This window comes from Rhinopithecus roxellana, chromosome 14 (genome assembly GCF_007565055.1).
Source record: "Rhinopithecus roxellana isolate Shanxi Qingling chromosome 14, ASM756505v1, whole genome shotgun sequence".
Lineage (NCBI taxonomy): Eukaryota > Metazoa > Chordata > Mammalia > Primates > Cercopithecidae > Rhinopithecus > Rhinopithecus roxellana.
Window position 1 is genome coordinate 56,269,870 of NC_044562.1, and position 26,118 is coordinate 56,295,987.

The window sequence follows — 26,118 nt, forward strand, 5'->3', positions numbered from 1 at the left end:
ATCTCCAAGTCTGTGGCTTGTCTTTTTATTCTCTTAATTTTTAGTATCATTTTGAAAGTTAAATATGTTCCATGGGACAGAGAGGAAACATTAGAGCCCCAGGCATCAGCAAAGAGAGAAAGAGAAACACAGGGCTTCCCTCTGGTCCTATAGACGGTGGATAGAGGCCTCTCGTGCTTTAAATCATCTTAAATCTTCCACCTGGGACCCTTTATGGATGGTTCCCTTGGCTGAGGGATGCTTCATCCTCTCAGACCTGGCAATGCAATTAACTTCAGTTTATTAATTCAATACCCCTCAGGACCTTCGGTTCATTCACCAGCAGAGGTCGCTCTGGAGCCAGCTCTGTGCGTGGAGCCGGCTGTGTGTAACAGGGAAGCGGCTGAGCTTGCACATCTGTGCGTGGACCCGGCTGTGTGTGACGGGGAAGCGACTGAGCTTGCACACCTGTGCGTGGAGCCGGCTGTGTGTGACGGAGAAGCGGCTGAGCTTGCACACCTGACTCTCACGCTGTAGGTGTCCACGGCCAGCGAGGCCCACACCTTTAATGCCTCTGAAAAGCCACACTGAACCTTCACTTCTTAGATTCCACCAGACGCTGGCATTTTAGTATAGTTTATTCGAAACATAAAATTGCATCGGAGCATTTTATTGAGGTATCTTCAAAGGCTGTTTCTTCTTGAATTTTCACTCGGGGAAACCAGCCTCAGGCTCCATAAGGAACTCCTCCAGAAATGGCCTGAGAGGCAGCCCTGGGGAGACCCAGCCCTTCAGAGGAAGGCAGGAGATGGTTCTGAGGGTCAAATGGGAGGGGGTGCTTCTGAGGAAAGGTGGCCCCCCTCCCCCAGCCCCCAACCTGCATTTGCGAAACCCACGGCCACCTTCGGGTAGGAGTGGGGCTGGGGGATGGATGGAGCCGAGGACGCACGGGCGGCCAAACCTTCCTGGGCCCCGGGTCACACCGTGGGGCCCCTCAGGTGCTTGGGGAGGGCAAGCGTGGCAGAACTTCGCCGCCTTGGAAGTGGGGTGGACGTGCCAGGCCAGGACTGAGTGGACTGCAGAGAAAAAGGCTGACAGCGTGATGATTTCTGCAGGGCTGATCCCGGGGCCTCAGATACGAGCAGCAAATAATTCCTTGTTATTTTCTGAAGTCCAGGAACACACGGGGTATGTGTAGGCAACCCCCACCCCCGCCCCGCTTCCTCTCCTCTCTCCCACCCTCCGTCTCCGTCTCACTGGGGGCCGCTGGCTCCTGTGCCCCCGCCCAGGTTGGCTTGGTGGCCCTTCACCCGGCCTCTCGACCTCACAGCTCCCTCCTCAGCGGCGTCCCCCCGTGATCCTCCCTCCTCAGCGGCGCCCTCCCGCGGCCCCCCCTCCTCAGCGGCGCCCTCACGCGGCCCCCCCCCTCAGCGGCGCCCTCCCGCGGACCCCCCCAGCCGCGCCCTCCCGCGGAACCCCCCTCCTCAGCAGCGCCCTCCGGTGGTCCCCCCTCCTCAGCGGCGCCCTCCCGCGGACCCCCCCTCCTCACCGGCGCCCTCCCGCGGACCCCCCCCTCCTCACCGGCGCCCTCCCGCGGACCCCCCCAGCCGCGCCCTCCCGCGGAACCCCCCTCCTCAGCGAAGCCCTCCGGTGGTCCCCCCTCCTCAGCGGCGTCCCCCCGCGATCCTCCCTCCTCAGCGGCGCCCTCCCGCGGCCCCCCGCTCAGCGGCGCCCTCCCGCGGACCCCCCCCCCTCAGCGGCGCCCTCCCGCGGACCCCCCGCTCAGCGGCGCCCTCCCGCGGCCCCCCCCTCCTCACCGGCGCCCCCCCGCGGACCCCCCCCAGCCGCACCCTCCTGCGGAACCCCCCTCCTCAGCAGCGCCCTCCGGTGGTCCCCCCTCCTCAGCGGCGCCCTCCCGCGGACCCCCCCTCCTCACCGGCGCCCTCCCGCGGACCCCCCAGCCGCGCCCTCCCGCGGAACCCCCCCTCCTCAGCGAAGCCCTCCGGTGGTCCCCCCTCCTCAGCGGCGTCCCCCCGCGATCCTCCCTCCTCAGCGGCGCCCTCCCGCGGCCCCCTGCTCAGCGGCGCCCTCCCGCGGACCCCCCGCTCAGCGGCGCCGCCCCCCGCGGTCCCCCTTCCTCACCGGCGCCCCCCCGCGGTCCTCCCTCCTCAGCGGCGCCCTCCCGCGGACCCCCCCTCCTCACCGGCGCCCTCCCGCGGACCCCCGCTCCTCAGCGGCGCCCTCCCGCGGACCCCCCCTCCTCACCAGCGGCCTCCCGCGGACCCCCCCCCTCACCGGCGCCCTCCCGCGGACCCCCCCCAGCCGCACCCTCCCGCGTAACCCCCCTCCTCAGCGGCGCCCTCCGGTGGTCCCCCCTCTCAGCGGCGTCCCCCGCCTGATCCTCCCTCCTCAGCGGCGCCCTCCCGCGGACCCCCCGCTCAGTGCGCCGCCCCCCGCGGTCCCCCTTCCTCACCGGCGCCCCCCGCGGTCCTCCCTCCTCAGCGGCGCCCTCCCGCGACCCCCCCCTCCTCACCAGCGGCCTCCCGCGGACCCCCCCCTCACCGGCGCCCTCCCGCGGACCCCCCCTCCTCACCAGCGGCCTCCCGCGGACCCCTCCTCACCGGCGCCCTCCCGCGGACCCCCCCTCCTCAGCGGCGCCCTCCCGCGGACCCCCCCTCCTCACCAGCGGCCTCCCGCGGACCCCCCCCTCACCGGCGCCCTCACCGTGGACCCCCCCAGCCGCGCCCTCCCGCGGAACCCCCCTCCTCAGCGGCGCCCTCCGGTGGTCCCCCCTCCTCAGCGGCGTCCCCCCGCGATCCTCCCTCCTCAGCGGCGCCCTCCCGCGGACCGCCCCCCTCAGCGGCGCCCTCCCGCGGACCCCCCGCTCAGCGGCGCCCCCCCCGCGGTCCCCCCTCCTCAGCGGCGCCCTCCCGCGGACCCCCCCTCCTCAGCGGCGCCCTCCCGCGGACCCCCCCCTCACCGGCGCCCTTCCGCGGACCCCCCCAGCCGCGCCCTCCCGCAGAACCCCCCCTCCTCAGCGAAGCCCTCCGGTGGTCCCCCCTCCTCAGCGGCGTCCCCCCCGCGATCCTCCCTCCTCAGCGGCGCCCTCCCGCGGCCCCCCGCTCAGCGGCGCCCTCCCGCGGACCCCCCCCTCCTCACCGGCGCCCTCCCACGGACCCCCCGCTCAGCGGCGCCCTCCCGCGGACCCCCCCTCCTCACCAGCGGCCCCCCGCGGACCCCCCCCCTCACCGGCGCCCTCCCGCGGACCCCCCCAGCCGCGCCCTCCCGCGGAACCCCCCTCCTCAGCGGCGCCCTCCGGTGGTCCCCCCTCCTCAGCGGCGTCCCCCCGCGATCCTCCCTCCTCAGCGGCGCCCTCCCGCGGCCCCCCGCTCAGCGGCGCCCTCCCGCGGACCCCCCCCTCCTCAGCGGCGCCCTCCCGCGGACCCCCCGCTCAGCGGCGCCCCCCCCACGGTCCCCCTTCCTCACCGGCGCCCCCCCTCGGTCCTCCCTCCTCAGCGGCGCCCTCCCGCGGACCCCCCCCTCCTCAGCGGCGCCCCCCCGCGGTCCCCCCTCCTCACCGGCGCCCTCCCGCGGTCCTCCCTCCTCAGCGGCGCCCTCCCGCGGACCCCCCTCCTCAGCGGCGCCTCCCCGCGGTCCCCCCTCCTCACCGGCGCCCCCCTGCGGTCCTCCCTCCTCAGCGGCGCCCTCCCGCGGACCCCCCCAGCCGCGCCCTCCCGCGGACCCCCCCTCCTCAGCGGCGCCCTCCGGTTGTCCCCCCTCCTCAGCGGCGCCCTCCCGCGATCCTCCCTCCACATTTCCCTGCAATGATTTTGGCGGGATTGTTACGCATCTGCATTACAACCGGCACCCAGCAGGGCTGATTTTTCATACCCATCCCCGTGCATCCCCCATCCCATTTAGCAGGGGGTAGGGGCTTAAGAAGGGACTTTTGAAGGATATTAAATATTTTCCCTATCAAAGACAAACCAAGACAGGCCAAACATATCACATGCTGCTTTGCAATATTTCCTGGAAGGCTACTCTAATTACCCACTCGTGTCTCTAGATAACTTGGGATGGCGTTAGAGAATACACTGATGACAAGATCAAGCCCACAGTCTCTCCTTGCCAGTCTCAGCTCACCTTGGAGGAGCGTCTTAAGGGGGTGGGTGCAGCATCTTCCTAGTCAGCCATCCCCAGGACACTCCTTGCTTCAGAGAAGAAGCCAAATCTACACTGGGGTGTGCCGGGGGCATGTGAATTACACGCTATTGTTTTATGAAAGGCCGGCCCAGTTAAAAGTGTGATTGTCCTAAACAAAGCTCAGAACAATGAGAGCAGCACCCCAGGCTCGCTGGCGCTGGCCTCAGACCTGCCCTGGGAGCCCACGGCTGTCACTCACAGGCATACAGTCTTGGTGATGGTGTTGGCTGGAAAAGTTTGGAAAAGATCACAGCCACTGAAAACGATGTTCTAAGGATAGTAAGAAGCATCAAAAATCTTCCTGACGTTAAAGAAACTGGCAGAAAAAAAATACAGGAAAATGTAAAAGGCTGTTGAGATGATTTCCTCCCATTGGTGTCAGGCACATGGACGGCAGCCCACAGCCTCCAGAGAGTGTGGCCAGCAGCGCAGGACTCAGACTTATCCAGGGATCCAGGGAACCTGTGGTCCACTGGGGTGACGTATTCACTCATTCACCCTCCAGGGAAGACAGGGGTGACGTGTTCACTCACCGTCCGGGGGAGACAGGGGTGATGTGTTCACTCACTGACCGTTCAGGGGAGACAGGGGTGACATGTTCACTCACTGTCTGGGGGAGACAGGGGTGATATGTTCACTCACTGTCTGGGGGAGACAGGGGTGACATGTTCACTCACTCACCATCCGGGAGAGAAAAGGGTGACATGTTCACTCACTCACCATCCGGGAGAGACAGGGGCGATATGTTCACTCACCATCCAGGGAGACAGGGGTGACATGTTCACTTACTCACCATCCGGGAGAGACAGGGGTGACATGTTCACTCACTCACCATCCGGGAGAGACAGGGGTGACATGTTCACTCACTCACCATCCGGGAGAGACAGGGGTGACATGTTCACTCACTGTCCGGGGTAGACAGGGGTGATATGTTCACTCACTCACCGTCCGGGGGATAAAGCAGTTAGTGTGGTTCATGTGCAAGAGCCAATAAAAAACAAGGAAGTGAAGAAATATAAATGAAGCAAAGATGGGGGAAGAAACAGGAAAAGTTCATAAACAAATCACACATCTCAGGTCTGACAGTGAACCATGATTCAAATTGTTAAGAGGAAACCAAATACTAAATTGTTTCTTTTTGTCCCCGTTTCTTTCTATTTTTTTATTATACTTTAAGTTCTAGCATACATGTGCACAACGTGCATGTTTGTTACACAGGTATACATGTGCCATGTTGGTGTGCTGCACCCGTTAACTCGTCATTTACATTGGGTAATTTCTCCTAATGCTATCCCTCCCCCCTCCTTCCACCCCACAACAGGCCCCGGTGTGTGTTGTTCCCCACCCTGTGTCCAGGTGTTCTCACTGTTCAATTCCCACCTATGGGTGAGAACATGCAGTGTTTCGTTTTCTGTCCTTGTGATAGTTTACTCAGAATGATGGTTTCCGGCTTCATCCATGTCCCTGCAAAGGACATGAACTCATCCTTTTTTATGGTTGCATAGTATTCCATGGTGTATATGTGCCACATTTCCTTAATCCACTCTATCATTGATGGACATTTGGGTTGGTTGCAAGTCTTTGCTATTGTGAATAGTGCCACAATAAACATACGTGTGCATGTGTCTTTATAGCAGCATGATTTATAATCCTTTGAGTATATACCCAGTAATAGGATGACTGGGTCAAATGGTATTTCTAGTTGTAGATCCTTGAGGAATCACCACACTGTCTTCCACAATGGTTGAACTACTTTACACTACCAACAGTGTAAAAGTGTTCCTATTTCTCCATATCCTCTCCAGCACCTGTTGTTTCCTGACTTTTTAATGATCACCATTCTAATTGGTGTGAGATGGTATCTCATTGTGGTTTTGATTTGCATTTCTCTGATGACCAGCGATGACGAGCATTTTTTCAAGTGTCTGTTGGCTGCATAAATGTCTTCTTTTGAGAAGTGTCTGTTCATATCCTTTGCCCACTTTTTGATGGGGCTGTTTGATTTTTTTCTTGTAAATTTGTTTAAGTTCTTTGTAGATTCTGGATATTAGCCCTTTGTCAGATGGGTAGATTGCAAAAATTTTCTCCCATTCTGTAGGTTGCCTGTTCACTCTGATGGTAGTTTCTTTTGCTGTGAACTATAAACCACTGATCAACGAAATAAAGAAGGACACAAATAAATGGAAGAACATTCCATGCTCATGGATAGGAAGAATCAATATCATGAAAATGGCCATACTGCCCAAGGTAATTTATGGATTCAATGCCATCCACGTCAAGCTACCAATGACTTTCTTCACAGAATTGGAAAGAACTACTTTAAAGTTCGTATGGAACCAAAAGAGAGCCCACGTTGCCAAGGCAATCCTAAGCAAAAAGAACAAAGCTAGGGGCATCACGCTACCTGACTTCAAACAATACTACAAGGCTACAGTAACCAAAACAGCATGGTGCTGGTACCAAAACAGAAATATAGACCAATGGAACAGAACAGACCCCTCAGAAATAACACCACACTTCTACAACCATCTGATCTTTGACAAACCTGACAAAAACAAGAAACGGGGAAAGGATTCCCTATTTAATAAATGGTACTGGTGAAAACTGGCTAGCCTTATGTAGAAAGCTGAAACTCGATCCCTTCCTTACACCTTATACAATTATTATATTTTGAATTAACAAAAATTAATTCAAGATGGATTAAAGACTTAAATGTTAGACCTAAAACCATAAAAACCCTAGAAGAAAACCTAGGCAATACCATTCAGGACATAGGCATGGGCAAGGACTTCATGACTAAAACACCAAAAGCAACGGCAGCAAAAGTGAAAATAGACAAATGGGATCCAATTAAACTAAATTTTTTATTTAAGCAATTCAGGGGCCCCATGGACGTTCTCTAAACTCGATAGTCATGACTTATTTGAAGGATTTGGAAAGGCTGTTCCTTATTTAATGCCATCACCAGAGGAAATCCAAGGAAGCCACAGAGCCACACACCAGCAGCGCACCCCTCCTGCCAAGGCTGGATAGGGAAGGGGACTCCATGGCCAGAGCCTGGGGCTTGTGGAAGTTCAAATCTGGCTGGGTTGTGTAGAGCTGATTTAATTCTTCCCTGCTAACCTCTCTAACTTTGTTTCCAGCCTTAGGCATGAACATGACTGGGCCCAGGCTAGGTCAGGATGCTCCAGGAAGCCCCAGCGGCAGGGCCTCATGCCCACCCCAAAACCCACTCGGGAAACACTTTGTGCATTCAAATCAAAGAGAAATGCACTTCACAGGACGTCCAACGTGAGCACAGCATCGTCTCTCATAAAATGTTTGTTTTTAGTAAAGAGGTGAAAGCCACTGATAACACAGCCCTCAGGGATGGCCCAGGGGCCACACGGGGTATAGGGGGGCTACGCTTGGCATGCACCCCTGCTTAGAAACCCTCCTTCCTCTCCCCAGCCCCTGTGTCAGTCAAGATCCAGGTTGGATTCCACACCCTCAGAAACATTTCTGTACCTTCCGCATGGTGAGGTATCGCTCTTGGCTCAGCCAAGGCTGACAGCTGAGAGTCATGCGTGCTATTCATCTACACATCCGTGGAACCATAGCTTCCCTATGGGCAGCACCCCCCAGTGTGACCATTGAAAATGTCTGCAGGCGGGACACAGGCCCCAGCACCCCCTGTGTTATCACTGAAAGTGTCTGCAGGCGGGACACAGGTCCCAGCATCCCCTGTGTGATCACTGAAAGTGTCTGCAGGTGGGACACAGGTCCCAGCACCCCACGGTGTGATCATTGAAAATATCTGCAGGTGGGACACAGGTCCCAGCACCCCCTGTGTGACCACTGAAAGTGTCTGCAGGCGGGACACAGTCCCCAGCACCCCCTGTGTTATCACTGAAAGTGTCTGCAGGCGGAACACAGGTCCCAGCACCCCCTGTGTTATCACTGAAAGTGTCTGCAGGCGGAACAGAGGTCCCAGCACCCCCTGTGTTATCAATGAAAGTGTCTGCAGGCGGGACACAGGTCCCAGCACCCCACGGTGTGATCATTCAAAGTGTCTGCAGGTGGCGTCCCAGGGGACAAGTAGCCGCAGTTCAGAGCCGCTGACCTGGAGGCAGGCACCTGACTTGCTGCAGAAATTACAAAATTGATTCCTGCAGAGCCGTGTCCCCACCCACCAGAGAGATCAGGGTGGAAGCAGCAGTGTGTGAGAGTGTGTGCGTGCAGGCGTGAGTGTGACTGTGAGTGCGTGCCTGTAACAAGCTGTGTGTGTGCACAGGTGCATACGGTGTTATAATATTTCCTTGAGTAAGTTTTCACTTTTTACCATAGGTAGGTCTTTCTTTTGGAACTCAAATCATTCCAGAAAAATAGTATTTAAGAAAAATCTCTCCACAAATAGTGAAAGATTAAAAGTTACTTTTATTATATACATAAATATATATGGCTTTCTAATTCTATTTGAATTGTGTAACAAGTAGCTAAAATAAAACATAAAGTATTACTTGTTTCTGTTAACTAGATAAGTAAGTTTTGGAGTTGGGTGGCAGTTTATTATTATTATTATTGTTTGAGACGGTGTCTTGCTCTGTCGCCCAGGATGGATTGCAATGGTGCGATCTCGGCTCACTGCAACCTCCACCTCCCGGGTTCAAGAGATTGTCGTGCCTCAGCCTATCGAATGGCTGGGATTATAGGTGCCTGCCACTCCACCCAGCTAATTTTTGTATTTTTAGAAGAGACAGGGTTTTGCCATGTTGGCCAGGGTCATTTTGAACTCCTGACCTCAGGTAATCTACCCACCTCGGCCCCCCAAAGTGCTGGGATTACAGGCGTGAGCCACCGCACCTGGCCTGAGTGACTAAGAAAAGTAGGAAGGAGTAAAATTACAAAGTATAAACTCTTTTTATCTCTTGTATTTACTATTTTCAACACTTTTAAGTATTTCAAACACATAAGCTGCCTGCATTTTTTACTGTCAGATAAATCGATGCTGTGTAATCGTGTTGGTTGATAAAATATTAATAACTTGCATTTTCAGAGCTTTAAATTCCAAAAATCTGATCAATTCAGAGCCTGGCATTAACAAAGTAACTTTGCTAAGCTTGATTAAAATGTTTACAGCTTGGAGGAGCAATTAGAACAATAGAAATTTCACTCCTAGGCATTTATTTCAAAGGACTTGGAGTCCCTCAACCAGAAAGTAAAATAAAACACTTGTTACACGAATGTGGCTCCAAAGCAAAGCCACCAGGGCCAGGGCTGCAGCCTTGGCCTCCCAGTGCCGGAGGGGACGGACAGGCCAGGGAGTCTTCGTGCCTGCGCAAGCTCTGCCCACTCCCTGCTCCACCCCTCACACAGGTGGATTCAGAACCCCTCAGCCTCCTAGTGCCAGACGGGACGGACAGGGCCAGAGTCTTCAGGCTCAGCTTCCCACAGCTGGAAGGGACCGATAGGGCGGGAGTCTTCACACCTACGCAAGCTCTGCCTTACCCTCCCCCCGCCACGCCCTCCACAGGTGGCTTTACAGCCCACAGCGAATTCCACTCACAACTAAATTTGGAAAATGTGTTTTGTATCTTGGATCAAATTCTTAAGTATTTATATTCAATTCAATCTTGTTCCCCTGAAACCACCTCTATTTGTAATTGCTTGATGATGCAAAAATTTACATGTTGTAAACGTCTGCCACTGACATTTTTCTCAGCTGTACACCATTAAGTCTGACAATTTAAACAGCGAGGCCCATAATTTAAAACACGCTCTCTAGTATCTGACTACACTTGGCACAATCACAGATTTTCTTCTGTAACAATTATTTTATATATAAAGTATATTTTATATTTTATATATATTTTATATAACAATTATCTATATATTTTAAAAGATCTCCATGCCCTGTACTGTGTCTGTGATTTGGTGACAAATGCGTGGAACAACCCCTTTTTCTTTTCTGTACAGAAGGAGCGTCTTGTGCTCAGCCACTGCACAGAATGGCGCTTAGTTGTGCAAAGAGAATTTCCAGTAAGTCCACTGAAGCTCATTTTATACTGAATTATAAATTATTTTTGATAAAGAAAAAAATAGGACAATACAAACGCATCTTCTCCTCCAATCCCCAGAGCGATGAGGTCATTTTTCTTTGCCAGATATCCTTCATGGTATCAGGAAAACATCCTTTCCAAAAACTCATGTCGTCGGTCTCCAGGAACCTGCCAGTCTTCAGTTTGCCTTGGGAGTGTATGGAGCTGGGTTTCTCTTTTGCTCTCCCTCAGGGGCGCTATTTGTGAGCGCCCCCTGGCCAAGATTCACAAGGTACGTTGTCCATGAGACCCCCTGACTGGGGTCCACAGGGAACATTGTCCGTGAGCCCCCCATCACCAGGTACCCAAAGGGCCTGTGGGGTGGCCCCTTCTCAGGGATATTTCTGTGGAGATTTTCACTGGACCGGCCGACTCCGAGATTCCCACTTTGCAGCCTCCCTGAGTTCTGAGGTCAGAGTCAGCGAGTGCAAGGGGTGTGTATGTATGCGGGTGACATGGCCTGGCGTGTTCCTGCTCGTGTGTCAGGAAGCCTGAGGCAGCGCCGTCCCTAAGGACCTCGCCCGGGTGTGCTCTGAGGCCCTGCCATCCTGGAGGACCTTGCCGGGGTGTGCTGTCATTTGGGGTGATGCGGATCAGAGCCATGGTGCATTCAGGCAGGCCGACCGCTAAAAAGGGCATTTGGGAAGTCAGTCTTTTCCCTACCAGGTTGATTTCAGTCCTTGGTTGGTAAAGCCCAGACTCTGACAGCTGACGAGAGTGTGAGGAGGCCACAGTGCTGCAGGTCAGCTCTGGGCAGAGAGGTCAACTTGGAGAATCTCTTGACCTTGTTCTCCAGGGTTCCTTGCCTGTGGGATCAGAAATAACTCAAATCTTCCTGCAGCTACCCTGGTATTTCACCGAAAACTGTCTCAGTTGTCAGAGAATGTCATGACAAAGCCATTTGCGGTTTGGAGGCAAACATTAAATACATTCCAAATTCTAAGTATAAAATGCTGAAATAAAGGGGAACATATTGTTTAATAAAAACCTGAAAGGGGTGCGTTGTGATGCCTGAGCTGGCCAGCGGGCTCTTCCCTGGAAGACGGGCGGCAGCCCCGGAGTCCACACTCGCTGCACCTGCACGGTTGGGGTGGGACCAGTGCTGGGCTTTCCCAGCTTTCCAGGCAAGTTTTGCACCCAACCCTTACTGGAAATATGTGTTTCCTGCCACTTTTTGATGAGTAATGTCTAATTTCGTTTCCAGTTTGCAGTCAGCAGCAATTAGAAACATGAACACCCTCACACAGACGCACCGAGAGTGGTCATTCAGGGAGACAGGACCTTCAGAACGCCAGAGGTACAGTACAGGTCTCCGATGTCTCCTGACAGCAGACGGGACACCGTGGAGAGGGCGCTTTTGGTCAACCCGCCACCATGGGGCTGTGGGGGTCATGGGCCCCTCGCTCCCTCGCCATGGGGGGACCTGCACGCTCTCTGGGCCTGGCAGGGCTGTGAGGGCCATGAACCCCTGGCTCCCTCGCCATGGGGGGTCCTGTGCACCTCCTGGGCCTGGCACTTCCTGAGCATATACGGCTCGGCCCTGGGATGCCCTTGAGGAGGGCCTGGTGCAGGGATGTGGAGTTGCTGTGGGGGCCACCAGCAGTGTCCTGTGTACCCAGCACATTGTCTCTGAGGGGTGGGCTCCTGCCAGGCTCTTAGGATGCCTCCTCCAGCTGCATCTGGCCAGGCCTGGGACCAGGTATTATCCTCTGCACTTCTCAGATGGAAGCTGGGGCATCACTGCAGTGGGGGATGACCCTCTGGAAAGCACCGTGGAGGGAGGGGCTGCAGCCTTGCCCCCAGCCCCTGGGACTGGCCCTGGCCCTGCTGCTGTCAGTTGCCATGGGGGTCCTCCCATGGGAGATCCCCTCTGAAAGCCCCCCGACCTTCAGGATCAGCCTCATCCTCTCCAATAGGCAATGTCCCCTCTTGGGTGATCCTCGGGAAAAGTAATCCTCTGTCCCAAAAGTGCTTCTGGGTCCAGTGCTCCCGGGTGCCTTTCATGTCACAGGTGTGTTGATCCCTTTTAAGTTTTCCTCCGAATCCCTTCCATGTGAAACATCCAGCGTAGAGTTTCCATGGAATGAGGACTCTTCGGCTGTTATTCATGGGAACAGAGGCCCTTTCACTGGCCCTGCTGGTGCCTCGGGGGTCAGGCACCTGTGCCCCCTGGCACGGGATAGCCTCGGCCTCAGGACCCCCGGGTCCAGCCTCCCCACCTGTTCTGTGAAGGAGCCGGTTTCTCCCGAAGCTCTCTGTGGTACACACGCTCCTGATGTGTTTATTCTGTAAGACACCAGCCACTCTGTTCTGATTGTCCTTAACAAAGAGTGTCCGACATGCTGTTCCGGAGGGCACCTGTCCTGGAGGAAGCTTTCCTCAAAGACCCCGACCCTCCACCCTGCCTCTGCCCCTGTGCAGGGTCTTCGGCCTTTTCTTTGGGATCACTCCCCTTCGACTCCACCCTTCTGCGGAGTGGTTATGGGATCTGAGGTCAGCCTCCTTTGCCACAGCCAGCCTTCATTTTAAAATTTGAAATCTACCAAGTTAAAGTCATTTGATACATTTAATTGCCTTAATCTCACTTCTCAGCGTGGAAACAAGAAACAGAAACACCCTCTAGGCACATCAGGCAGGATTTTGACAAACCAGCAGGCCGTGGCTCTCGCCAGGTGACAGAAACTTACCCGGGAAAGCCGTTGCCGCTAAAACAATGCCTTTTATAGAAACAGAAAAGGACAAACTCGCTTCCCAGAAGCCTGTGACACAAACGAGGCCTGCCTTTTCCCTGCTCCGCCTCGTTTTGAGCTGACATAGGACACAGTTCTACGGGAATGTCCCGGGCAGGAGGGACCCTGCGGTGGCAGGTCTGGCTCCTTCCCGGCTCCCTCCGCCAGGGACAAGCAGCAGAGAGAGGGAAGCCCGCGAGGGGAGGAGCTGCGCCTCTTCCCTCCCTAGCGCAGCTGTCGGGAGAAGGTTTGAGGTTTGCTGAAGGAGCCGGAGGAGGGAGCTGAGCGGTGAGCCGAGTCTGCCTGGTGCCGACCACAGCGCTCTGGCTCTGCTCAGTCCCACCCGTCCGCGGGTCCAGGCAGTGGGGGACGCGGGCCAGGGACGCTCTGCCCTGCGGGGGAGTCAGGAGGGGGCGCCCGCTAGGGAGAGGCAGGGCTGGCCTGGTGTTTGGAGCCTGCTGAGAGAGAGAGAAGGAGAGAGGGGGCAGCTGAGAGAGAGAGAGAGAGAGAGAGAAGCTCCGGAGAGACGGCAGGAGCAGCGCAGGCTCCGACACACAGAGCAGCACCGGCTGGAGCTCCGGGAGCCTGAAGGGACCATGGGGTCGGTCCCCGGAGCCTTCCTCCAGACGCTCCTTCTGTTATCCGCGCAGAGCTGGGGCGCAGCCCTGGCAGGAAGCCCATGTAAGTACCGCAAATGATCTAAAACTTGCAAGGGCGCCCCGAAACTTTGAGCCGTGTGGTTTTATTCTGTTGTTAGTATTTAGAGCTGGGATCACAGGACGTGTTTCTGAAAATGAATCTTCTTGAAAATAAAACGAACGGGAACCTGCTAAGTGCAGCCCCAAGTAGGACATGCTTAGGTCGGCTTCGCCTCTGCAGCGCTGTTTTCCCGGCTCAGCCCAAGAGCAGCGTGGTGCCCTCGGCTGGTCCTGAGTATTCATTAGGAAAGCGCGAGTTGTAGTAAAACCGGATTGGGGCAGGTCGGTTCCTTTTGGAGGACTGGTTTCAGAGGAATGGGTCGGAGGGGCAAGTGAAGGCAGGCTCCGAACCGGCTGCCTTTGACGTTAGCCCTTTTCAGGCTTGCGGGGGATCAGGCTACACCGTCAGCATTAAGGAGACACCTGGGTGCTTTGGATGCGCTGCCCGCTCCGGCAGGTGCGGAGCTCCAGCCACAGAGGCAGCATCGCTTAGGCGTCCCTGAGCAAGGCTTCCCAAGGCTTCGTTTTTAAAAGAATTATCTCACTTAAAGGAAAACTCCCCACTTTTGCTCTCCCGCAAATAGCCAGTCATTGACACGGTCACAGAAATTATCATCCTTTGAATAGTGTGGTGACATCTTATATCCTTCTAGTTCACTCAGTCTCCCGTTTCTGTTTTTGTCAGTTCAGAGGGATTAGAGTCTTTATTTCTAGACCAGCACTGTGGATCTAACCCAAGGATGTTATCCAATATAATTCAGCAGAACACAATTCACCATGCATCTCACCGCATCAGAAAAGTGTTTTAGGAGTCATGCTTGGCTAGAAATATCTGCCAAGAAACTCTTCCTCTTCCCAATCAACACCCTGTGGGACAGAGCACCTTCTCTCCTCCTCCTCGAATCATACTTTTTCTCTTTCCCTGGCAGACCCTGCCACAGACTCCTTACCAAGTACTTTTGAGGGCTCAGGCATGAGAGCAGGCAGTGGGCACATGTGCCAAGCCAGGTGGTGAGCCCCTCTAGGAGTTTGCAAGGGGAGAGCCCAGGCACTGCGGATGGAGGCAGCCCCCGGACGGTGGTTGCTGTGGGTGGCACTGCCTACCTTGGGGGCTGGAGAGGGCTTCCAGGGGCCTCTGTCCCAGGAGCTGCACACCTGGGCAGGAGGGCCTGAGTGCCCTCAGGGTGGCAGCTCCCAGAACTCGGAACTTGGTTCCTGTTGGCAGGCACTGCACTGACCTCCAGACGCAAGTTCAGCTGTATTATGAGAACTCATGATTTAGGGAAAGGAGACATAAACGCACATGGCAGAAGTGCCTGAGCCCTGCAGTGACACTGGCACTTTCTGTAGAAAGAAAGGAGAAAAAAGCATGACTCTCAGAAGTGATGGGTAAGTAACTTGCCAAGGGGCGGCTTACGATAACCTCCCGGCGGGCACTAGAGGTCACTCGCAGGCCTCCGGGAGGCTCCACGCCTGTCAGACCTGCCCCTCCAGGGAGCTGTGGGTGTTGGGGATGAACACAGCTTTGGTGGACACTGAGGGGCTGGTGGTTGCTTCCAAAGTGCCTTCCTCTGTAGGGTGGAAGTTACAGTGCTTCATGAATTCCATGGAATGCGATGACTTCAGAGGACCAAAGTCCATTTTTAGAAGTGAGAGACGTGCATGTGGTCATTGCTTGTTCATCTAATTGGACAGGATTCTGTAAGCAGCAGAAATACTGGTGCAGACTTGAGAAATGAAAATTCTGTGTCCACAAAGATGAAATTCAGTGCATGAGCAAGGCACCACATGCATGTGGTCTCAGGTGACACGCGTTGTTTCCTTTTGAAAAATAGTTTGAACTACTCACATGATTCCTCCAGACAAGACACTGACTTGGCGGACTGACACAGTCCCAGAGAGCAGGAGAGGCACGGCTACCACACCGCCCATGCTCCCTTCCTCTCGCCGCCCAGCACCCTCTGCACCCCTTGGCTGCCTGGGGTTGGTGGGGCTGCCCCAAACCTGGGCCACTTTTCCTTGAGCACTGAGGGTCTCATGACACAAGAGGGACTCCCAGTGAGAGGGTCCTGACCTGGGAGGACTGTTTCTTGTCCCTCAGGGCATGCCGTGCTCCCTTCCTGTCTCCAGGGATGACTGTGTTAAATGAACCTCTTCTCTGGGTTAGGGCTGAGGGTCACGGTCAGCGTTAGAGTTAGGGCTTAGGATTAGGGTTAGCGTTAGGGTTAGGGTTAGTGCTTCAGTTGTCAAGCACACAGCAGCAGTGTTGGGTGTCTGGCCAGTGCCTGCTGTGTCCACAGGCTCCTGCTCTGGCTGTGTGTGGCATTATTACCTCCTGGGGAGTGGCCTTGGTACACAACTGTCCCGGAGGCTGAGCACGTCTGTCTGGGCATTGGGGACACAGAATAAATTTCAAGTTGCCATTTATGTAATTTCCACTGGGATCTTCTGTTTACTTCTCCTTCTACAAAAAAAAAAAAAAAAAAAAAAATAATAATAATAATAATAATAAATACATAAATAAAATTAAATTTAATTTAAATTAAAAAAAAATAGTTTCCCAGAGCCTAGATTCCTTACAGCCAAGGCAAGATGGCATGGACATCTTTGCTGTGTGCTGCAGGGGAAAACCGATGCCTTTTGCCTAGAAAACCTTGTTTTTGATCCACGGATAGCAGAACGTGCCCTTTCTGACAGCTCCGAGGAGTCACACCTGTTACTCTTTTCAGAAATCACAGGTTGCTGGGGTCTGATCTCGGCTCTGACATGAAACACAGCTCTCTAACAACACCTTGGCCAAATGTCCCTCCCTTTAGACTCATCAGTACCAGTTAGCTGACTCTGTTTACCATAGGGCTGCAAAATGCTGGCTTCGTCTCTCGCCCATTCCCTCTGCAGTTACTCCTGGGTGTGCGACAGTGATCCTACTCCCTGAAGTAAGCACCCACCTGCCTGCAGTGGGCTCTCCTTGGTTCCTATTTCAATGGCAATTCACTGGGCTGAAATCCTTCCCTTTCCTGTTGATGCTGAAACCTGGCTTGTCCTGGACTCGGACAGTGGAGCCCCTGCTGTGGCTTCTGCCTTGTGTCCTCAACCATTTCTCCCAGGAATCCCAGGTCCTTCCAAGGGGGAATGGAATTTCGACACAGACTTGGTGCTGGGAGCTGCTTCTTGGTGGCTGGGGTGTTGGTGACTCTGGACCCATCGTGGCCAACTTTACAAATGCCAGTTACGCTGACCTCAGTTCCTGTCCCACCCCACAGTGTCCTATTTTGCCTTCCAATGCTCCATGCTCCCCCCCGCCCCACCCCGCCCCACTCTTAACAAGCGCAGGCCACCACTCCCAGCTAATTTTTTAAGTTTTTTTTTGTGGAGACGGGGTCTCACTATTTCGCCCAGGCTGGTCTCAGTCTCCTGGCCTCATGTGATCCTCCTGGTTTGGCCTCCCAAAGTGCTGGGGATTACAGGTGTGAACCACTGTGCTCTGCCCATGATTTCTTTTTAAGTTTTTTAATGCTTCTTCCATCTTCCACAGTGAGAATCTTGTCTCCCAGCATGGATGCATTAAAGCTACAAGAATTCAAGTCATGTCTGTAGCTCCATTCATCCTCCTTTAACTAAAGGGCAGGATGCTGCATCCACATGTTGCTTGGGTTTTCCCCCCACCCGCAGAGTGGCTGTGTTGCTTGTTTGAAATAGGTTCGAGTGACCTATTTCAGCAGCTTGTTGCTGTTTGATTCCACTTTGGGGTTGATTTGTTTTTCACCCACCTTCATTAGTTTCTAATTTATACTTTCTGTGCTTTTGCAAACATTAGCAACTATATGTTATTTTTAAATTTCTCATTTTCTACACAAAATGCTATATATGTTCCTTTGTTTTTCCACTTAGTATATCCCAGGAGTTACTCTCCATCGGTTCATTAAAATTCCCTTCATTCCTTAGAACGACTGCACAGCACCTGTTTTATCACTGAACCAATTTCTTATATGTATACATACTCACATAGTTTCCAATATTTGGGGATAAAAAAAAAGGCCACAAATAATGTTCTGCCCACACGTTTTTAACTTGGTGGTGGTATGCATTCAGGGCCAATTCCCAGACATGAGATTACTGGGTCGAAGGGTGAGTACATTGATGCGTATTGCTCAGTTCCCCTCCCCTGGAGGTTACCATTTTGCTCCCATTTACCAGACACTCCCCAGCGATGTCTGAGAGGCCCATTGCTCTCCAACCTGATGGCTGGAAATAGGATCTTAATGTGGTTTTGATTCACATTTCTCTTATTATCAGTAAAGTTGTGCATATTTTCATATATTTAAGTGCCATCTATAAATGAATTGTCCAGTAATTTCATTTACATTTTTGTAAGGTTTTGTTTTACTTCAGTTTAAAAAACCCCTATTTATCAGGGCTATCAACTCTTTATGACATAACTTGCAAATATTTTCTCTTGCTATCTCTGTCTTGATATTGTTTACACTGTTCCCACATTTTGGAGGGGTAGAAGCTAATCTACAGCTTTTGAAATTTCATCAGACTTAGGGGCCCCGGTCCTGGCATCTGAGTGAGACATTATTTTCCACATCTTTATCTCTGAGCCATTTAGAATTTATTCCTGTGTGTGGTGTGAAGAAAAATTTAACTTGAAAATTTTTCCAAATGGCAACCAAGGAACCACAGCATAATTTACTAAAAGCACTCTGCCTCAGTGATGTGAGAATCAACTCTACACTAAAATTGATTTTTCTGGGTATACTCGCATCTGCTTCTGTCTAACCACTCTTTCCACTTGTCCGCTTTGAAGAACTTTACATTTTCTTTTTCTTTTTGAGATGGAGTCTCGCTCTGTCACCCAAGCTGGAGTGCAGTGGCGCGATCTCGGCTCACTGCAAGCTCCGCCCCCCAGGTTCACGCCATTCTCCTGCCTCAGCCTCCTGAGTAGTTGGGACTACAGGCATCTACCACCACACCCGGCTAATTTTTTTTTTCTTTGTATTTTTAGTAGAGACAGGGTTTCACCGTGTTAGCCAGGATGGTCTCGATCTCCTGACCTTGTGATCTGCCCATCTCAGCCTCCCAAAGTGCTGGGATTACAGGCGTGAGCCACCACGCCTGGCCAGAACTTTACATTTTAATATTTTCATGGGATATTTCCTGGAATATATGTGTATATATATATATATTTATATAATTTCTCCATTATGCTTGTGTGTTGATTTCCAAAGTATTTTAGTCAACTTTTCTAGCTTCAGAAAGAGGAAGAAGCTTGTTGGGATTTGAACTAGATTACTTTAAAATTCTAAATTAACTTATGGATAAATAAATTCTTGAAATCTTGAACACAAATAGCTTTTCTTGTTTCCAAGTGTATGCTTCTGTCTTTCAGAAGCATTTCTACTTTAATTCTGTAGCTTTTACAACTTATTAAGTTTATTCATATGTACTTTTTTGCTGTGGTAAATTGAGTTTTCTTTTTCATTATGTCTTCTAACCTTTTTTCTGTGTACATGAAAGATCCTTTTGTATTGGTTTTCTATACTGTTACATTACTGGATTTTTGAGCTATTTTTTGTCATTAATGCTGTGAAGTTTTCCAAGTATATGATTCATCTGAAAAGAAAAATATTTTACTTCTTCATTAGTTTTTTATGCTGACTCTGTTGGTTTTCTCATGTCTAATTATATCGAATAATTCCTCCAACACAGAGTGAATTGCATTTTTTCCTCCATTTTCTGTGTCTGGAATAATCCATGTGGCATTAGGATTATTCTGCCTCTCAGAGTTTGGAAGAATGACCCATACAACCCTTTGGGCCTGGTGCTTTTTACCGTTCTGTGCATGGGTTTGTTCTGTGGTAACTTCACTTTTTTTTTTTTTTTAACATAAATTGATTTAAGCTATCTCTAATTTTTCCAAACTATACTTTACTAGAAATTCCATCTGCTTTTCAGATGTATTTACATAATGATGTACAAATTAGCTTTGTATCTTTAATGTCTTCTATTGCAATATTTCTTTTCTTTTTTTTTTTTTTTTTTGAGACGATGTCTTGCTCTGTCGCCCAGGCTGGAGTGCAGCGGCGCGATCTCAGCTTGCTGCAAGCTCTGCCTCCTGGGTTCACACAATTCTCCCGCCTCAGCCTCCAGAGTAGCTGGGAGTACAGGCGCCTGCCACCATGCCCGGCTAATGTTTTGTATTTTTTTTAGTAGAGATGGGGTTTCACCGTGTTAGCCAGGATGGTCTTGATCTCCTGAGCTCGTGATCTGCCTGCCTCAGCCTCCCAAAGTGCTGGGATTACAGGTGTGAGCCAGTGCGCCTGGCCTGCATTTTTTTTTTTTATACTTTAAGTTCTAGGGTACATGTGCACAACATGCAAGTTTGTTACATACGTATACATGTGCCATGTTGGTGCAATTTTTATTTCTTATTTTCAGTTTGGGGTTTTGGTGCTATCTTATTTTTTCTTCATTATTTGTCTGATGGTTTGTCTGTTAATTTTTTTCAAAGAACCTATATTTTATTAATTTTATTCACTGTTTTCCTGTTTCTACTTTATTAACTTTAGCTTTTACCTATATTATTTTTTCTTGTTTTTGTTTTGTTTTTTGTTTTTTTTTTTTTTGCTTTATTTTTATTTATTTTTACTTTTTTAGATAGAGTTTCACTCTTTCACCCAGGCTGGAGTGCCATGGCATGATCTCGGCTCACAGCAACCTCTGCCTCCCAGGTTCAAGCAGTTCTCTTGCCTCAGCCTCCCAAGTAGCTGGGATTACAGGCACCCACCACCACGCCTAGCTAATTTTTGTATTTTTAGTAGAAATGGGGTTTCACCATGTTGGCCAGGCTGGTTTCGAACTCCTGACCTCGTGATCTGCCCCCCCCCACTCGACCTCTCAAAGTGCTGGGATTACAGGTGTGAGCCACTGCACCTGGCCTTATTTTGGTTTAAACAGTGGTTCTTTGGCTATTTAAGTGGACAGTTTGAGTCATTATATTTTCATTCTTTTATTTATATTGATGTATATTTTTAAGGGTATAAAATTTCATCTGGTTGTTTTAACTGTACCACCAAGAATCAATCTGAAATGTAGTGTGTTCATTGTCACTAATTTATATGAATTCTTGTATTTTGTTACTGTTTCCCCTTTTATATAAAAATTGTTTAATGGAGGATTTAATGTTTTCCATCTGAAAGGATCATTTTGTTTCACTTTTAATTTGTTGTTTATTACATTGTGATCAGATATTGATATTCATAACATTCCTGTTTTATGAGAATTACTAATTTTTTTGATTAATTATATGACCAGTGTTTTGTGGAGGCTGCATATCTTCTTAGGAGAATAATTCTTATTATCTGGGTATAGGTTTTTAGTTATAAGATTTTCTTTACTGATTAGTCTGTATCATCCTGTATATTTTACTTAATTACCTCTTGTTCTCAGAGGACTGTTTTAAGATCTGCAATTAGTACTTCTGTTTCTCTGCATCACTCGGTAGTTTCTGCTGTGTGTGGGTGGCTGCTGTGTTATCTACTCACAGGTATTTATCACCATTCCATTGTGGTGAATTGTTGCTTTGTGGTTGTAGAATGGTCGTTTCTGGGTCTGCACCTGAAGCCATGAATTCTACCCTGTCCTGTGTCAGGGCTGCTCAGCCGCTCTCTGTGTCCTCACTTTTGTCACGACGCTGCTGCTGCTGCCCGTCTGGGTCATGGTGAGTCATGCTGCCTCAGCTGTGTCTGTTGTATTCACAGCAGATGGAGACTTCCTTCAGGAGACAATTTCGAAGCCTCCCTCCACTCTTCCTTTCAGTGAGCGTGCTAAGCACCCACACGCCCTGATTGAGCTTAGAATTCTGCACTGGGATTCTACAGTCAGCGTGTCCCTGTTCTCGGAGGTTTGCCATGGTTGCTCCTTTTTATTTCTTTCTGAATTTCTTTTTAAATTTGTTTCTTTCTTTTTTTTTTTTTTTGAGACAGAGTCTCGCTCTGTAGCCCGGGCTGGAGTGCAGTGGCCGGATCTCAGCTCACTGCAAGCTCCGCCTCCCGGGTTCACGCCATTCTCCTGCCTCAGCCTCCCGAGTAGCTGGGACTACAGGCGCCGCCACCACGCCCGGCTAATTTTTTTTTTTATGTATTTTTTAGTAGAGACGGGGTTTCACCGTGTTAGCCAGGATGGTCTCGATCTCCTGACCTCGTGATCCGCCCGTCTCAGCCTCCCAAAGTGCTGGGATTACAGGCTTGAGCCACCACGCCCGGCCTTAAATTTCTTTTTAAAACCTTCTTTGGCAGGTTTACCTTTTTGCTCTACTGGTTACCTTTGCAGTTGTAGCTTATGTGATGCTCTTATTGGCATTTACAGTTGGGTTTGTGTATTTTATATGATATTGGGATCAACCTTGTATCACAGTAATAATCAATGATCTTCTCCTGCTTTTCTATCTTGTTCTATGCTCATATTTTTCTTGTATTCTTTCTACTTTCTCAGGACATCCAATAATTATATACTGTTCTTCCATCCACAACTCCACCTGTGGTTTAATCTCAAATCTACAGCTAAATACACTAAATGGGGAGGGCAGTCCTTGTGTCAACATGATCCCGGTCACCCCCTGGGTTATATAACGACACCTCATCTGCGGAGCATGACCTCAGTCATCTCTTGGTTAGATGAAGCCCAGTCACGTGGGGAGAGTGACCTGGTCATCTCTAGGTTAGACAAAGCCCCCCTCACCTGTGGAGTGTGACCCCCCCATTATCCCCAGGTTAGATGAAGCCCGCTCACCTATGGAGGGTAACATCGGTCATCTCTGGGTTAGATGAAACCTGCTCACCTGTGGAGTGTCCCTCAGATTCTTGGCTCAGAGTGACTTTACCCTTATTCATGTTTTATTGAGGATCCCAATCAGCTTTTACTTATGTAGGTTAGATCTGTCCATAGTTACCATAGTAGAAATTAAAACTGAAAAAATTTAAAAATGTTTAATTAAAAACATTTGTTAAACGCAACTGCATGCAAATTACATGTTAATAGAATAATATGTTTTATTAACATTATTTTTAAATCACAGAAAATAGTAATAATAATATGGGTTTGTGTTTGTGAATTTTAATGCCTAGCTTAATGGAAGACACCTGAATCCTCACATTTCTTGCATTTAACTTCTGATGTTTTTTCAATGGATGTATATGAAGCAAAGCTGGCCTCATGCAAATAAGTAATTGATTGGGAAAAGGTGCAGTTTTGACAGATGTTTTAGATAATTTTGGCTATGTCATGAATCCTCTGTAAACTCATGGTACACCCAGAGAGAATTAAGACAAATAGACAAATATAATCTTAATATATTTCTATAAATGGCCTGGCATTTTGAACCTCTGATGGAGCCTTCGGGTCTCCATACAGAGAATTGCTCTAGAGTGAATTCCTGAGGAAGTATTTGTGCTCTGGGTCCCCAGAAGCCATAAACACTGAAATCTGCTTTTCTGCAGCCTTGATGCTTGGAGGGCAATTTAGCAGGGTATAAAATCCCTGGCTTACACTTCCTCTCCATGTGTGTCCTGGGTGGGCTGATCTATTGCTCTCTCTGCATAATGTGTGGCTCATGAGAAGTGTCTCAGTCAGATTTTTTACTCACTTTGCTAGTAATGTGGCCGTTTTTATCTAGGGATCATCATTTTTTATTTCATATTTAAATCCTAATAGTTTTAGTGAGTGTTTCTTGAATCTGAATGTTCTGGGTCAATATCCTGAGGCACATGGTGGTTCCTTTCAAAATGAAATTTTAGGTTTTCTCTTATTTCTAGGAAGATTGTGTGGATTAAAATGTTAAATATTACTTTCTGATTTTATTTTATATTTTAGAACTCATAAATATATGTGGAACTTTTTTTTTTTTTTTTTTTTTTTGAGACAGAGTCTCGCTCTGTCACCCAGGCTGGAGTGCAGTGGCACAATCTTGGCTCACTGCAAGCTCCACCTCCTGGGTTCATGCCATTCTCCTGCCTCAGCCTCCTGAGTAGCTGGGACTACATGTGCACGCCACCAAGCCCGGCTAATTTTTGTGTGTGTGTGTATTTTTTAGTAGAGACGGGGTTTCTCCATGTTAGCCAGGATGGTCTCGATCTCCTGACCTTGTGATCCACCTGCCTCGGCCTCCCAGAGTGCTGGGATTACAGGCATGAGCCATCGTGCCTGACCTGGAACTGTTTTACTTACCTTCCATTATAACCACCTTTCTCTGACTAGTTTTTCAAAATCTTATTTTCATTTTCTAGCATGTATTCCTGAAGTTCTTCCATGTCCTTCATTAAATTTTCATTTGCATAAACTCTCTGAGCACCCTGTAAATTTCTCTTAATTGATGGAACATATATATATATATAGACTTTTCTTTGTATCTACACATTTTTGTTTGAGGATATTTAATTCTATCTGGGATGTTGTACTATAATTTTCCAAGGCTTTGTGCTTGGCCTTCATTTGGAGGTGTTCAGCAGCTGAAATGGTTTCATTCTCATTTTATATTTTGTCTCAGGGTTATCTGAATGCGTTATTTTGATTTGTTTTATACCTAGGCATTCTGTGGGTGGGGTCCCGTCCCAGGATGCCCCCTCAGTTGGTAGGATGGTGTTTAAATTCTCAGTGGGCGGCGTTGGTTGCAGTGAGTGGGTAGAAGGAGGGGCTGCCACAATGAGCCTGTGCTTTTCCAGTTGTCTCATTTCCCCTTTCCTCGTGGCCTGGTCTCCAGGAGCTGCTTTCTTTTTCCCCACCTCCCTCCCCAGAAGCAATCTTTTCTCTCCCTCTCCCCTCTCCTCTCCACCCACCAAAGCCACCCCGTCCACTGCATGCCACAGGCAGGGGTGTGCAGAATTTTATTTGCAGCCTTGTTTGGCTTACAGTTTTGGGGGAGTGTGTGTGAAGGTACCTGTGTTTGGGCAGCCACTATTATCCTGGGATTTATTTTCTGCTGCTGTTTAGAAGTGCCATGAACTTGTATCACACAGGGCAGTTTCAAGATTCCAGGAGACACTGTGGCTTCTTACGTGCTATGCATCTTCCCTCCTGTTAGAGGAAGAGCAGGCTTCCATGCGTGTCTAAAAGAATGGCACAAGCTCTCTGGCTTCCAGAAGCAACCTCCACATCTGTATTTTAGAACTGCTGGATGAATGTTTTAATTGTCTCATTTATCCAATTAATGGCTTTATTATAAATATCTCCATATTTTGATTGCTTGTTATTTTTCCTTATTACCTTTGTACGCTAGGTGAATTTGGCTTTTTCTTCTAAATATATGGGTAGAGGATATATTGTTGAGTGCATGTTAATAGAATAGGTGTTTAATGAATTAACTAGCATTGGGGGAAAATAGTCACAAAATACAGTCTATTGTGTCAGTGAACATTTCAATTGCTAACTTTTAAAGTTACTCTTTAACAGCTATCTAAATAATAAAAAGACAGTTAAGAGTAATATCCATCATCTTTAAATTATATTTGGTAAAAAATAGCGAAGTTAGAGTTTGTCATTTTACGTTGCAACAAATTCTGATCAACAGATTCCACTTTCCTCATATTCCACAAATATAGGAAACTTAGGGCTTAGGAAGTCTGTGCTTGCTAACCATGTATAACAGCACTTATGAAACAATAGCATTTATTCTGAAATCAGAAAGAACATTTAAAATAGGTCATATAGTAAGTGGAGACCAAGGAGAGAAATTTCAAATAATCAAAGAAGCTTAAATTCACTACTTTTCCTTTAAGATCAAGAATGTAGGCCAGGCACAGTGGCTTACCCACCTGTAATCCCAGCACTTTGGGAGGCCAAGGCGGGCAGATCACCTGAGGTCAGGAGTTCAAGACCAGCCTGACCAACATGGTGAAATCCCATCTCTACTAAAAATACAAAAATTAGATGGGCATGGCAGCAGGTGCCTGTAATCCCAGCTACTCAGGAGGGTGAGGCAGCAGAATTGCTTGAACCCAGGAGGTGGAGGTTGTAGTGAGCCAAGATCAGGCCTCTGCACTCCAGCCTGGGTGACAGAGCGAGACGCCATCTCAAAACAAAAACAAACAAAAGAATGTAACTTGAATATGAAATGATTAAAAACATGTTTCATCAACTCTTGAGAAATATGAGACAAGTAGTTTTCCTACAAGTCTAGGTTCAAATAAACTGCATTACAGAAGAAAAATAGGATTGACTGTTGGCCTGTTCTCCCGCTTAGTTTGGTTTGTTTGTTTTTAAATGAGTTCTTGCTATGACTCCCAGGCTGGAGTGCAGTGGCAGGATCATAGCTCACTGAAGGCTTGACCTCCCAGTCTCAAGCAATCCTCCTGCCTTAGCCTCCCGAGCAGTTGGGATTACAGGCACCCACCACCACTCCTGGCTGATTTTTGTGTTTTTAGTAGAGACAGCGTT

General features: G+C 49.9%; 1 protein-coding gene across 2 annotated transcripts in view; it reads left to right on the forward strand.

The window, feature by feature from the left end:
* Nucleotides 1-13,115: 13,115 nt before the first annotated feature.
* LOC104673096 (contactin-associated protein-like 4) overlaps nucleotides 13,116-26,118 on the forward strand; it is a 208,440-nt gene continuing 195,437 nt past the window's right edge. For both annotated transcript variants that reach the window (XM_030915962.1, XM_030915963.1), the window contains exon 1: nucleotides 13,116-13,669. In XM_030915962.1, coding sequence (XP_030771822.1) covers nucleotides 13,585-13,669 — 85 coding nt within the window. In that variant the 5' untranslated portion in view covers nucleotides 13,116-13,584. The remainder of the gene's footprint in view (nucleotides 13,670-26,118) is intronic.